General features: G+C 45.3%; 1 protein-coding gene across 2 annotated transcripts in view; it reads left to right on the forward strand.

The window, feature by feature from the left end:
- Positions 1-12,320, forward strand: part of LOC147722685 (Y+L amino acid transporter 2-like) — a 546,414-nt gene that overhangs the window by 353,503 nt on the left and 180,591 nt on the right. For both annotated transcript variants that reach the window (XM_086965177.1, XM_086965176.1), the window contains exon 2: positions 2,163-2,288. In XM_086965177.1, the coding sequence (XP_086821303.1) occupies positions 2,163-2,288 (126 nt within the window). The remainder of the gene's footprint in view (positions 1-2,162; positions 2,289-12,320) is intronic.

Raw genomic sequence — 12,320 nt, forward strand, 5'->3', positions numbered from 1 at the left:
TCTTAAAAAGGAGAAGCAGTGAAGTTGAACGTCAAGGACAACGAATTATAAAGATATGTTTACCAAGCTAGTACAGCTGAACGCTTCACAGGTGTGCGAAAGTCCTTAGCAGTTCCTCTTTTTAGTTGCCTAATATTCCATTACCAACCACAGAAAAAACACATAAATTAAAAGCAGCAGAAAGAAATGCTCGTTTTTCAGATTCTGTATTCTGTCATAATCACACAGCCAAGGGTTCTCCCAGCTGCTTACAGAGTACAACATTTACTAAACTTGAATATCCCACTGCCTTGAGGTTGCTGCAATTGTGCTTGTGATGTAACCGATCGAATGGTCCTATTGCAAGGCCTCTAAAGTAGCACAACGTGTAGTGTGATTTAAAAAAATGGTTGAATGCTAACACAAAAGAAACAACAAGGACTCAATTCCCTAAGCAATACAATCAGTCTCATATTGTAATGTGAAAATACCAATGAAATACTTTTAAAAAAAAGAAACAGTTTCTTGCACAGACACTTAACATTTGTCAGCACTGAAAGGCTTTTGTTATTGCTCCCCACCCCCCTCCCTCTTCGGGGTTTTGCATTGGCAACAAAAGCTGAGCTCGGATTGGCCAGCTGCAGCAGGGAGTGCGGCACGGGATTGGTGAAACTGCTCAGACTAACAAATCACTATGACTAGAAAGGGAAAGAAGCATTGGCATAGCCAATAGGTCTTGCCTTTGGGACCTTATAAGTGTTTTGCCATGCAACAGTTGTTGTTGTTGCACAAAGGATATTGTGTTGCATAACTAAATACTTATAAGGCGCCAAAGGCGAGACCTATTGGCTATGCCAATGCTTGTTTTGGTTTGTTCTAACCTCGTAAATATTGTTCTCTTTAACACATTTTTCTGTGTTAAACGTGCGTGCAATGGGTGTTGCTGGGGGCCTTCCCAGCAACATCCATGGGGCCTCATTTATTAGAAATGACGCATCGTTGCGTGAAAGCAGCGATGCATCACTTCTCAGTGCGTACTCCTTGCGTCATGATTGATGCGTCATATTTATAATATGACGCCTCATGTCGCAAGGAATTACAGATGCGTCAGTTTTTCTGACGTATCTGTAGGCGCAAAAGTGACGCATTGCTGGAGTGTGTCACAAAAGTGACGCACCTTTTCTGTGCTCCCTTGGGTTGCTGCGTTTGGTGTGTTTTCCTGGGTGTGATTGTGGGTTCGTAAGGCCAGTGTTCTACTTTGGTATTCTCTACTTTGTTACTGAATGGGACGAGGGCATAAGGAACCTGGGGGTAATGATCTATTACTTACTGCTAATCTTCATTACTCCGGGTCCCGTTGTCTTCGTCCCATTCATTTGCCACTCCCTACCTCCCGGACGGCCGGCCTTCCTGTGTGGGCTTGGTTGTATAGGCGGGATGCTGGCAGCCAAGACCTCTAAGTGCTGGTGCAATTCTAAGCCATCACTTGAGATTTATGAGTTACAATTTGGACATGCGTTGCAAATCAAAACATGGGTACTGGTGGTAGCTATTGACATGATGTGTAAACTCTTAGCCAATGGTGCCTAACTATGGTGGAATGCTTCCAGTTGCCCATTGCAAATGATGCTTGATGTGTTGTGGGCATTATTCATGTGGTGGTACCCACAATTGGTGTGAGCCGTGCACTGGCGTAATGGCTGTACGATATTATCACTACTACTCTTTGAGACCTCAGCCAATAAGTCTGGGGAAACATCTGTATCAATCCGTGAAATTACTCACCCGTTCATCCGTTGATGAACCCTCTTATTACTCTAGTCACATCTCCATGCAACCACTTATTGATCCATCCATATCTGCTTTTATTCATTCACCCACACACCCAAGCGCTCATCACTCTGCAATCTATGTACTTACCCGTGAAAAAATTTAACTCACTCACATATTCATCACAAGTCTTTCTCATTTTCACATCAACTCACTCACCCATCCACTCATACACACAAACATGTCAATCAATTAATCAAAACGTATTTTCTTTAAGAATATCTTAACTTAATATGCTGGTACAGAAAGAAATACATGAAAATGGATAAGACTTTTGGTATGGTGCTAAATAAGGACTGACTATCAGTACATTTATGCTAATCCATCTTAAACGTTGTGTTCTCTTGTCCTAGGTTTATTAACAGCTGTGAACTGTGCAAAAGTAAGATGGGGAGTTTTAGTACAAGAGGGAGCAACTTTTGCCAAAGTTATAGCCCTTGTACTTATCATAATAGCTGGAGTCGTCAAGCTTTTTCAAGGTATGTGCTTTGTTTCTTATCATTTTTTTTTATTTCTCCTCGATACACTTTTTGTTAGCAAACTCTTCTGTTCAAGGTGTTTAAGTGATTACATCTGAATAAGCAGTGCTATATTTTTATTTAAAAAAATAACGATACATAGATATGGATAGAAACAGGGCACACGTTATGAATAGATATCAATCAGCGTGGTAGTAGTGTACATCAGTAAACAGGGTGGAAAATGGAATTCTATTCAGAAACGACCAAAACCAAATCTTCATAATATGGATCTAAGCACTCAACTCAAGGCATTAATTTCTTCTTAAGGGTGCAAAGACTTTTCAATACTAGTTTTGCACATTACTTGAATTAAAGAATGTCTTCACCCACTGATTCAACCCCGGTATAAGCATAAGTAGCCACCCTTTGGCGAAAAATTGCGAAAAACAGTTTAGCAAAAGCAAAACAGCAATAAATGAGAATATTAGCTAAGCCAATAGGTGTCGCCTTTACAGCCTATTAGCTTAGCCATTGGTTTTTAGCAGTGCTGTACAGCATCCCTGATGTTTTTCAGCATGTCTAAAGAATAATAAAAAAGTCTTTGACACGGCCACACTAATCATTTTGTAGGGGTTTGACGTTTGACAACAACAGAAGTAACCCTGCTATCCCAGAGCCTGGGTAATTAATCATGTAGTGACAACAATGGTTTCCGTAGAAAATGTTCAAATATAAAAAAAATGAACAGAAACCAAATGTTAGAAACGGTGCCCATACACAAAATGTGCAAGGTAATCAAAATTATGATTCAATGATATACTACAAATATACAATAAAGACTCCCCACTTTACATTAGGCAAACATACAAAGACAATGTACAGTTTAAACAAAGAAACAGAGGCAGAGGGTGTCAAAATCAATTAGTTGATCCACAAATAGCAGAACCTGTTTTATCCTAATCTGCCAATGGGGCATCAATGGCGTTTCGACCCTAGCATTTTGATGGGTCATCTTCAGGACAAACAAAATTGGAGCACAAAAAACACTAATGTTGCTGGCCACATGGAAAACGCAAAAATTCACATGGGAATCAGTATGTAATAAGAAAGGTCACATGCCCAACGCCCAAACTCCTAGGGTTACTCAGGACCACGTTTAGGGAAAATTCCACCAAGTAGGAAATATAATAGTCCAGAGAGCACAAATTGGCTCTGCTGCAATCCGCTGCAGTGGAAATCGCAATCAGCGTGTAGACCGCCAACTGCAAGGGTTGAAACGCCGCTATAGTCCCAAAGGCAGAGTGCAATAAAACATTGACTACGTTTGAATTTCCTTCCAAATAATATTGACTTTCTTTGTTTGCTCCATGTAAATTCTTCCCAATGTGATGGACTCGAAGCAAACTGTAGTGCTGTGTGTACTATGTTTGTGTTTACTGTTTAGCACTGAGTACATGAGTGTTCTTCTGTTCCAAGTTGATTCTCTGTTTCATATTCTGTTTACTTTTAAATTGTGTTCTGATTCTTCTTAGATATGTTCCTGTTCTTTCTACTACCTATACAGTGTGTTTTCTCTCTAATAGAGTTTTTACTTACCTTTCGGGTGAGTCCTTACTGCAATTTTGGTGATGAGTGGCTTTTGAGAGCCCACAGCATTATCCTTCTTTGAATGTTGCACCACTTATCTGCTTTCTCTATGTGGACCCTATGACCAAGACACAATAGAAGATCCTGACGCAGCACCATCAGCTGAAAGTCTTCAAGGAAAGTGTAGGAGCAACAGTGGGTCAGTATGAAATGTCGACCCTGGTGTCTCCCAGTGCCTGACATGCATCTTGTCCTAACCCAGTGAGTTTCTGTTGGAAATGGGATTTCTGGTTGGTTAAGGCTTGCACCAAAGCCAGGCGGAAACCACTGCTCTAGTCAGGGCAAGGGGGAATCACACTGTTGATAACCCCTGCTCACCCCCTTGGTAGCTTGGCACGACCAGACAGGCTTATCCCCAAGGCAATGTGTAAATTATTTGTACCAACACTCAAAGTGATATCATGCAACACCACAAAAGGACACTACACAAGTTATTTATAAAAAGAAAGGTATCTTTAAATAGATTAGGCAGATCAAAAACAACATACAATTCACATACACAATAAAAGTGTTTTTTGTAAAAATAAAGGTTCTCAGGAGCAAAAATAGAATGTTCACTTTAGTACTGTTCTCTTATGGCAAAAAGGAACGTACAGGTACACACCAAAACACCTGTGGGCTCAGTATGGCTGTGTGCCTCTCTTTCTAGAATATGGATGTTACGTGAAGTCAGCGAATCACCCAAAAGAGCGCTGTATTCAAATCACCAAAGATCCCTGTTCATATCCCCAAAAGAGCGCTTTGCAGATCACCCCAAAGATCGCTGTTCACATCACCAAGAGAGCGCTTTTCAAATCACCCCAAAGATCGCTGTTCAAATCACCAAAACAGCACTGTCCTTTAAAATGGCCCTCGCTGCACTAACCTCAAAAGGAACGTCCACCTTTTAAATGCCCCTTACTTACTTGCGTGGCCGGCAACGTCGCGTCAGCACACCCGATTCCCTGATCCGGCTTCCGTCTCAGATCGGAACTGGTTACCTGTGGAACGTGAAGAGGGACTCCGCAGTCTATGTAGATTTCCGGCGGGGGCAGCCTCTCCTCGGCGGCGCTCCCTGGCTTTCGGTCCAGCTCCGCCCTCGACATAGAGGGTGAGGAAGCCCCAGTTGCTAGGGGATGCATCGTGCTGTATTTCCCTGGATGCAGCTTGGCCGGGATGAGTCTCCTGGTTACCAAGGCAACCCTCGATTCTGGGACCAATCCCAGCACAGCTCGGCAGTGACGCGGCACGGACTCCGGGCCAGTGGCGGTGAATCTCAATAGGAAACTTTCGTGGTTCTTGCTATTCGGGGGACCGGGTCTCGGGTACACAGCTCAAGGTGCGGCGGTGAATCTAAGCGCCCAACAACAGCTCTGGCAATCGGGGGCAGGTGGTGAAGGTATACCGGCCCTCGTCATCTATCTTGATCTCGGGCCAGTGGCAGTGAGGGACGTTGCGCTCTCAGCATGGGTAGAGAGCAGCCAAGTGTGCCAGCAAGCCGGGCGGCACAAACAACGTCCTGGGGACACACAGTCAGCCCCAGAGACAACAGGGACAGCAGAGCATGATGTAGGGCGAATTTTGTAGGGGTTCTTGGCAACTTTAATGTCCCTGAGTTGCAACAGGAGGCCAGCTCTCCTCAGGCCCTTGGAAATAGATGCACTTCAGATGGGGGCACAGCACACAGCACAGCTCCTCTTCAAGCAAGGGGGGCATAGCTCACAGCAGAGGGTCCCTTAGTCCTTCTCCTCAGTAGTAACAGTGACTGTAGGTCAGCTTCCAGACACTCAGCAATGGCAGCACTTTTCCTCAGTCTTCCTGGCTGTTCTTCCTTGGCAGGAATTCCTTCTTGATCATGAAGTTTCCTAATCTAATTTTACAGGTGTCTCAGTTCTACTTTTATACCCCAAAAGTCTTTGTTCTTCTTGTATGAGGGGTCCTAGACCCTGTCCAATCCAGTTCTGGGTGTACTTTGCTAGTGCACCTCTTCTTCCTTTGTGAGTGTGGGCCATGGCCATCAGACGCACCGCAGGAGGTGCAGCCAGCATTGTGGCAGGCATGCACAGCCCTATTCAGACCCAGGTGCTACTCCTCCCAACCACTCTACATGCAGACAGGGCTATTCAGCCTAGTGCTGACTTCCCCAGCCTTCTGTAGCCACCCCCAGCCCCTGTCACTCACAAACCAGACAATCAATCCACAAACAGGCAAAGGCACACAGAAAGGTTGAACAAGAAAATAGCTACTTTTAAAAGTGCTATTTCCAAACTTAGAATTTGAAAACCATCTTCACCAAAAGATGAGTTATAAATTCTGAGTTCAGGGATACCAGATTCCATATGTCTAAATTGCCGTTATGGGAAGATATGCAGCTAAACATGTTACACAGCATTCCCTATGTTAACTTATGGGCAAGATAGCCTTTCAATAGTGAAAAACGAAATTGGCAGTATTTCACTATCAGGACATGTTACCCACACTAGTACATGTCTTACCTTTCACATACACTGCACCGTGCCCAGGGTGGTTCCTAGGGCATACCATAGGGTTGTCCAATGTGTAAGAAAAGGGAAGGGTCAGGCCTGGCCAGTTTGTACACTGGCCAGGACAACATAGCAGTTAGCAACTGCAAACTAGTAGCATTTGAATCACGAGCCACGGCACACTCAGTGCACTTTTTCTAGGGACCTACTGGTAAAACAAATATGCCAATCATGGATAACCAATCACAATAACAATTTACAGGGAGAGCAAATGCACTTTAGCACTGATCAACAGTGGTAAAGTGCCCAGAGTCCTATAGCCAACAACCACAGGTCAGAAAAACAAGGGAGGAAAAAGCAAAAAGTTTGGGGATAACCCTGCAAAAGGGCCATTTCCAACAGTTTCTCTACCCGGAGTCATATAGGTTTAGGCCTTGGCCAATGTCAGTGTAATGCATCTCGTAGACCCCAGAGTGTTTGTCACTGGAGTGCTCACATCATTGAAACACATTATGCACTTCCAGAACTCTGGGCATGTACTTCAGGGGTCCCCTGATATCTTTTGAATGCCTCTGCTACAGGCAATTGTGACACAACTCTCTTACCCTGCTAAGCTCACTCATCACCCTCTGTCCCGACAACAGCCTGTCTGCAAGCACATGGTTATGTGACATTTTATAACAATGCTGGAAGTCTATGGTATGAAAATTCAACATATTCTCTCATATGCCATGGAATACACACAAATTAAGACATGGCAAGCCATAAAAGTAAAGGAGTGCACCGTACTCCGAAAACTGGTAAACGTGTCTCATTCGGTACCAGTTCAAGATCTTCGCCTTGAGTTATCTCTAATGGGAATTTTTGCCCGTGTAATCTCTAACATCATAAAGTGGGCATATAACCTCCTACATGCATAACCAAATACATTAAGAAACGTATTAAAATTGGAAACTGTTAGAGAGGAATCATCTGGGTATACTTTTAATAGGATTTTGATAAAAGCTTCTGAGGTTTACAGTGCACTGTAGCACTGTTACAGGAGTGGTCACTAGCACACCTGAAGCTCTTATTAAAACATATGGCCCCTAGAATCAGTAATGCAAAGGATAACGAATATTGCAGCCATATAAAGCATTACAAAGCGTTCGCAGAAAAGAAAGAATTTAAAACCCATGCGCCCTAGCTATGATTCCAATTAGAACATGGGATAAGGCGCTGTATCCTACTCTTACGTATGGGCATACTCCCATTAGCAAACGTTTTAGCCAGTTGGGATGGTACAAATAACCCTAAAGGCATATTTGAATTGTGTCACAGTGGATGACAAGATTTGCTTCACGTTCTATTAATTTGACCTAATTCAAGTATGGTAGAGGCTCGACGACGATAATTAATCCCAATTCAATTAAAGTACAATGCTATTTTATCAAATTATTTAATCTTGCTGTGTAATTCTCCAGTTAATGAATTTGTATGCTATAATCTGTTTAAGTTTTTGAAAGCTGTTTTAAAGGTAAAGTGCATAAGACGACCTAGGACCCAGGGACCACCCAAAAATTCTTGGTTCAATAGTACTTGCCGACTGGCAAAAAGAGACCTCCTATCCATTATAAAGAAAGGAGGTCCTAGGGAAGAGATCCGCTCTAAAAGGAGGGCGTACAAAACACTTATAGCTAATGCTAAAACAGAGTGGGATGTACAGCACTTGGAGAATCTATCGGAGTCCCTAGCCAAAAGAGACTCCAGCAGATTCTGGAGAATAATTAACCATGGAAGCGGGGACCTTCCCACGGCAATTGAACCTAACATTGCCGCAAATGTCTGGCAAGAAATCTTCCAGCAGTTATATTCCCCAGAAAATAAGGAACTTGAATCAATATTACCCACTAGTTTTGACACACACACCTCTGATCCCTTTACCATAAAAGACATCAGAGTGGCGATAGCGGGGCTCTCCTCTGGAAAGGCACCGGGCTTGGATGGGGTGCCGGGCGACCTCTTCAGGCAGGAACCTGGGATTTGGGCACCCTACTTCATGGTCTTATTCAATGCAGTGCTGGGGGGAATGAAAATTCCGGATACTTTGCTGGGAGCGGAGGTGGTCCCGATATTTAAAAAGGGGTCGCCCCTGCTCCCCGCCAACTATCGCCCAATCAGCCTCATTGATGTATCCCAGAAGCTGTTTGGCAGACTAATTCTTGATAGGCTACAAAGCTGGATGGAGGAGACCGACATTTTAAGCCCTCTCCAAGCGGGATTTAGAAAAGGAGTCTCAACAGTTGGCCAAATACTTAGATTGAATATTTTGTACTGGAAGACGGTACATCTAGAAGGCGGGTCACTGTATGCGGTCTTTGTGGACCTCCTCGCCGTCTTCGATTCGGTCCCTAGGGCCAAGTTGTGGGCGGTGTTGGCTGATCTGGGTGTCCCTGGAGATATTTTCCAGATTCTACTCAGGCTACACACAGACAATTACGCCCGAGTAAGATTTGGAAAGGGCGGTAGGCTGACAAATAGGTTCCCTGTCCGAAGAGGGGTATGGCAGGGTTGTGTGTTGGCGCCGACCCTGTTCTGCTTATTCACGAATGGGGTGATAGAGCACTTGAGCAGGATCCCTAACATTGATGCGCCACAATTGAACAGCATGATTCAGAAAAGGGGGTGGTGATGTACAGAGAGTCTGAATTAAGCAGACCACTCTTACCCAGTCCAAAGATCAGGGCTTGATCCATCACCGTTTTTTAGCTCACTGCACCATCCCAGCTCAGAACCTGGCTACATGCAAATTAGTCTGTTCCTGTCCCAGTGCATGATGGGAACAGGGCAAACCAAACTACCAAGCCAATTCTTATACTGGGAAGGAAACAAGCTACCGGGGACTGGTTTCTGGCATTTCAGCCGTCGTCGGCCCGGCTTGCTTGAATCCTGATGGTGCAATGAGCAAGGGACTCACATCTGAGTATACCCTTCCACGCTTATGGTGGACAAAATGATTCAGAAAAGGGGGTGGTGATGAACAGAGAGTCTGAATTAAGCAGACCACTCTTACCCAGTCCAAAGATCAGGGCTTGATCCATCACCGTTTTTTAGCTCACTGCACCATCCCAGCTCGGAACCTGGCAACATGCAAATTAGTCTGTTCCTGTCCCAGTGCATGATGGGAACAGGGCAAACCAAACTACCAAGCCAATTCTTATACTGGGAAGGAAACAAGCTACCGGGGACCGGTTTCTGGCATTTCAGCCGTCGTCGGCCCGGCTTGCTTGAATCCTGATGGTGCAATGAGCAAGGGACTCACATCTGAGTATACCCTTCCACGCTTATGGTGGACAAAATGATTCAGAAAAGGGGGTGGTGATGAACAGAGAGTCTGAATTAAGCAGACCACTCTTACCCAGTCCAAAGATCAGGGCTCAGACATGAGTCCCTTTCTCACTGCACCATCAGGATTCAAGCAAGCCGGGCCGAAGAAGGCTGAAATGCCAGAAACCGGTCCCCGGTAGCTTGTCTCCTTTCTGGTGAAGAATTGGCTTGGTAGTTTAGTCTGCCCTGTTCCCATGATGCACTGGGTCAGGGACAGACAGATTTGCATATAGCCAGGTTCTGAGCTGGGATGGTGCAGTGAGATAAATAACGGTGATAGATCAAGCCCTGATCTTTGGACTGGGTAAGAGTGGTCTGCTTAATTCAGACCCTCTGTTCATCACCACCCCCTTTTCTGAATCGTTTTTGGCCACTATAGGTGTGGCAGGGTATACTCAGACATGAGTCCCTTTCTCACTGCACCATCAGGATTCAAGCAAGCCGGGCCGAAGACGGCTGAAATACCAGAAACCGGTCCCCGGTAGCTTGTCTCCTTTCTGGTGAAGAATTGGCTTGGTAGTTTAGTCTGCCCTGTTCCCATGATGCACTGTGCCAGGGACAGACTGATTTGCATATAGCCAGGTTCTGAGCTGGGATGGTGCAGTGAGATAAATAACAGTGATGGATCAAGCCCTGATCTTTGGACTGGGTAAGAGTGGTCTGCTTAATTCAGACACTCTGTTCATCACCACCCCCTTTTCTGAATCGTTTTTGGCCACTATAGGTGTGGCAGGGTATACTCAGACATGAGTCCCTTTCTCACTGCACCATCAGGATTCAAGCGAGCCGGGCCGAAGACGGCTGAAATGCCAGAAACCGGTCCCCGGTAGCTTGTCTCCTTTCTGGTGAAGAATTGGCTTGGTAGTTTAGTCTGCCCTGTTCCCATGATGCACTGGGCCAGGGACAGACTGATTTGCATGTAGCCAGGTTCTGAGCTGGGATGGTGCAGTGAGATAAATAACAGTGATGGATCAAGCCCTGATCTTTGGACTGGGTGAGAGTGGTCTGCTTAATTCAGACACTCTGTTCATCACCACCCCCTTTTCTGAATCGTTTTTGGCCACTATAGGTGTGGCAGGGTATACTCAGACATGAGTCCCTTTCTCACTGCACCATCAGGATTCAAGCAAGCCGGGCCGAAGACGGCTGAAATGCCAGAAACCAGTCCCCGGTAGCTTGTCTCCTTTCTGGTGAAGAATTGGCTTGGTAGTTTAGTCTGCCCTGTTCCCATGATGCACTGGGCCAGGGACAGACTGATTTGCAAATAGCCAGGTTCTGAGCTGGGATGGTGCAGTGAGATAAATAACGGTGATGGATCAAGCCCTGATCTTTGGACTGGGTAAGAGTGGTCTGCTTAATTCAGACACTCTGTTCATCACCACCCCCTTTTCTGAATCGTTTTTGGCCACTATAGGTGTGGCAGGGTATACTCAGACATGAGTCCCTTTCTCACTGCACCATCAGGATTCAAGCAAGCCGGGCCGAAGACGGCTGAAATGCCAGAAACCGGTCCCCGGTAGCTTGTCTCCTTTCTGGTGAAGAATTGGCTTGGTAGTTTAGTCTGCCCTGTTCCCATGATGCACTGGGCCAGGGACAGACTGATTTGCATATAGCCAGGTTCTGAGCTGGGATGGTGCAGTGAGATAAATAACGGTGATGGATAAAGCCCTGATCTTTGGACTGGGTAAGAGTGGTCTGCTTAATTCAGACACTCTGTTCATCACCACCCCCTAATCTGAACAATTGAACAGCAGCAGGGTGCCAGCGATTATGTTCGCGGACGACACCCTGCTGCTGTCAAAAACACCAATGGGGCTACAGAGAGTCTTGAATGGGTTCTTGGGGTTCTGCAATGAAAGGGGATTAGAAATAAACCCCTCCAAGACCAAATTCATGATTCTTAATCACAAACCCAAAAGTTGCCAAAATCCCCGCCTGGGATCCACATTCCTAGAAAGAGTCCATATAATTGAGTACCTTGGCATAACCCTCAACCAGAACCTGACCTGGTTGCCCCACAAAACAAAAGCAACCACAAAACTAATCCAGAGGGCTGGTGCTATAACAAGAATCGCCAAAAAATCTCCTCTTCGCCCACTGGCTCCTGCCATACACATTTATAAAGCACAAGCTCGGGGAGGCATTACCTATGGGGCTGAGTTATGGGGGCATACACCATTACAGACCATACAGGTTGCAGAAAACAACTTTATTAGACAATTGGCGGCTCTTCCACCGAGCACTCCTCTTCTCCCTTTAAGAATGGACTTGGCATTACGACCAATCACGGAGGAATTGGGCCTTAAACCCTTGACTTACTGGAGGCGCTTGTGGAGCAGCCAGGGTTTGGTACACTATAGAAGTGAACTGCAGGAGCTTCTCAGATCAATCCACGTGACTAAAATCCCATGGCTAAAGTACATCAGGGACATGTGTACAATGCTCGGAGTCCCAGAGCTATGGTCCAATCCGGAAGCAATGTCCGCAAGGCTCCTGAGGAAAGAACTTTCCAAAGTGTTTTACAGCTTTATGCTCCAGAAATCTCTGAGTTCTATCCGGGAAGGATCCTTAACCG

This window comes from Lissotriton vulgaris, chromosome 4_1, assembly GCF_964263255.1.
Source record: "Lissotriton vulgaris chromosome 4_1, aLisVul1.2, whole genome shotgun sequence".
In the NCBI taxonomy this organism is placed as follows: Eukaryota; Metazoa; Chordata; class Amphibia; order Caudata; family Salamandridae; genus Lissotriton; species Lissotriton vulgaris.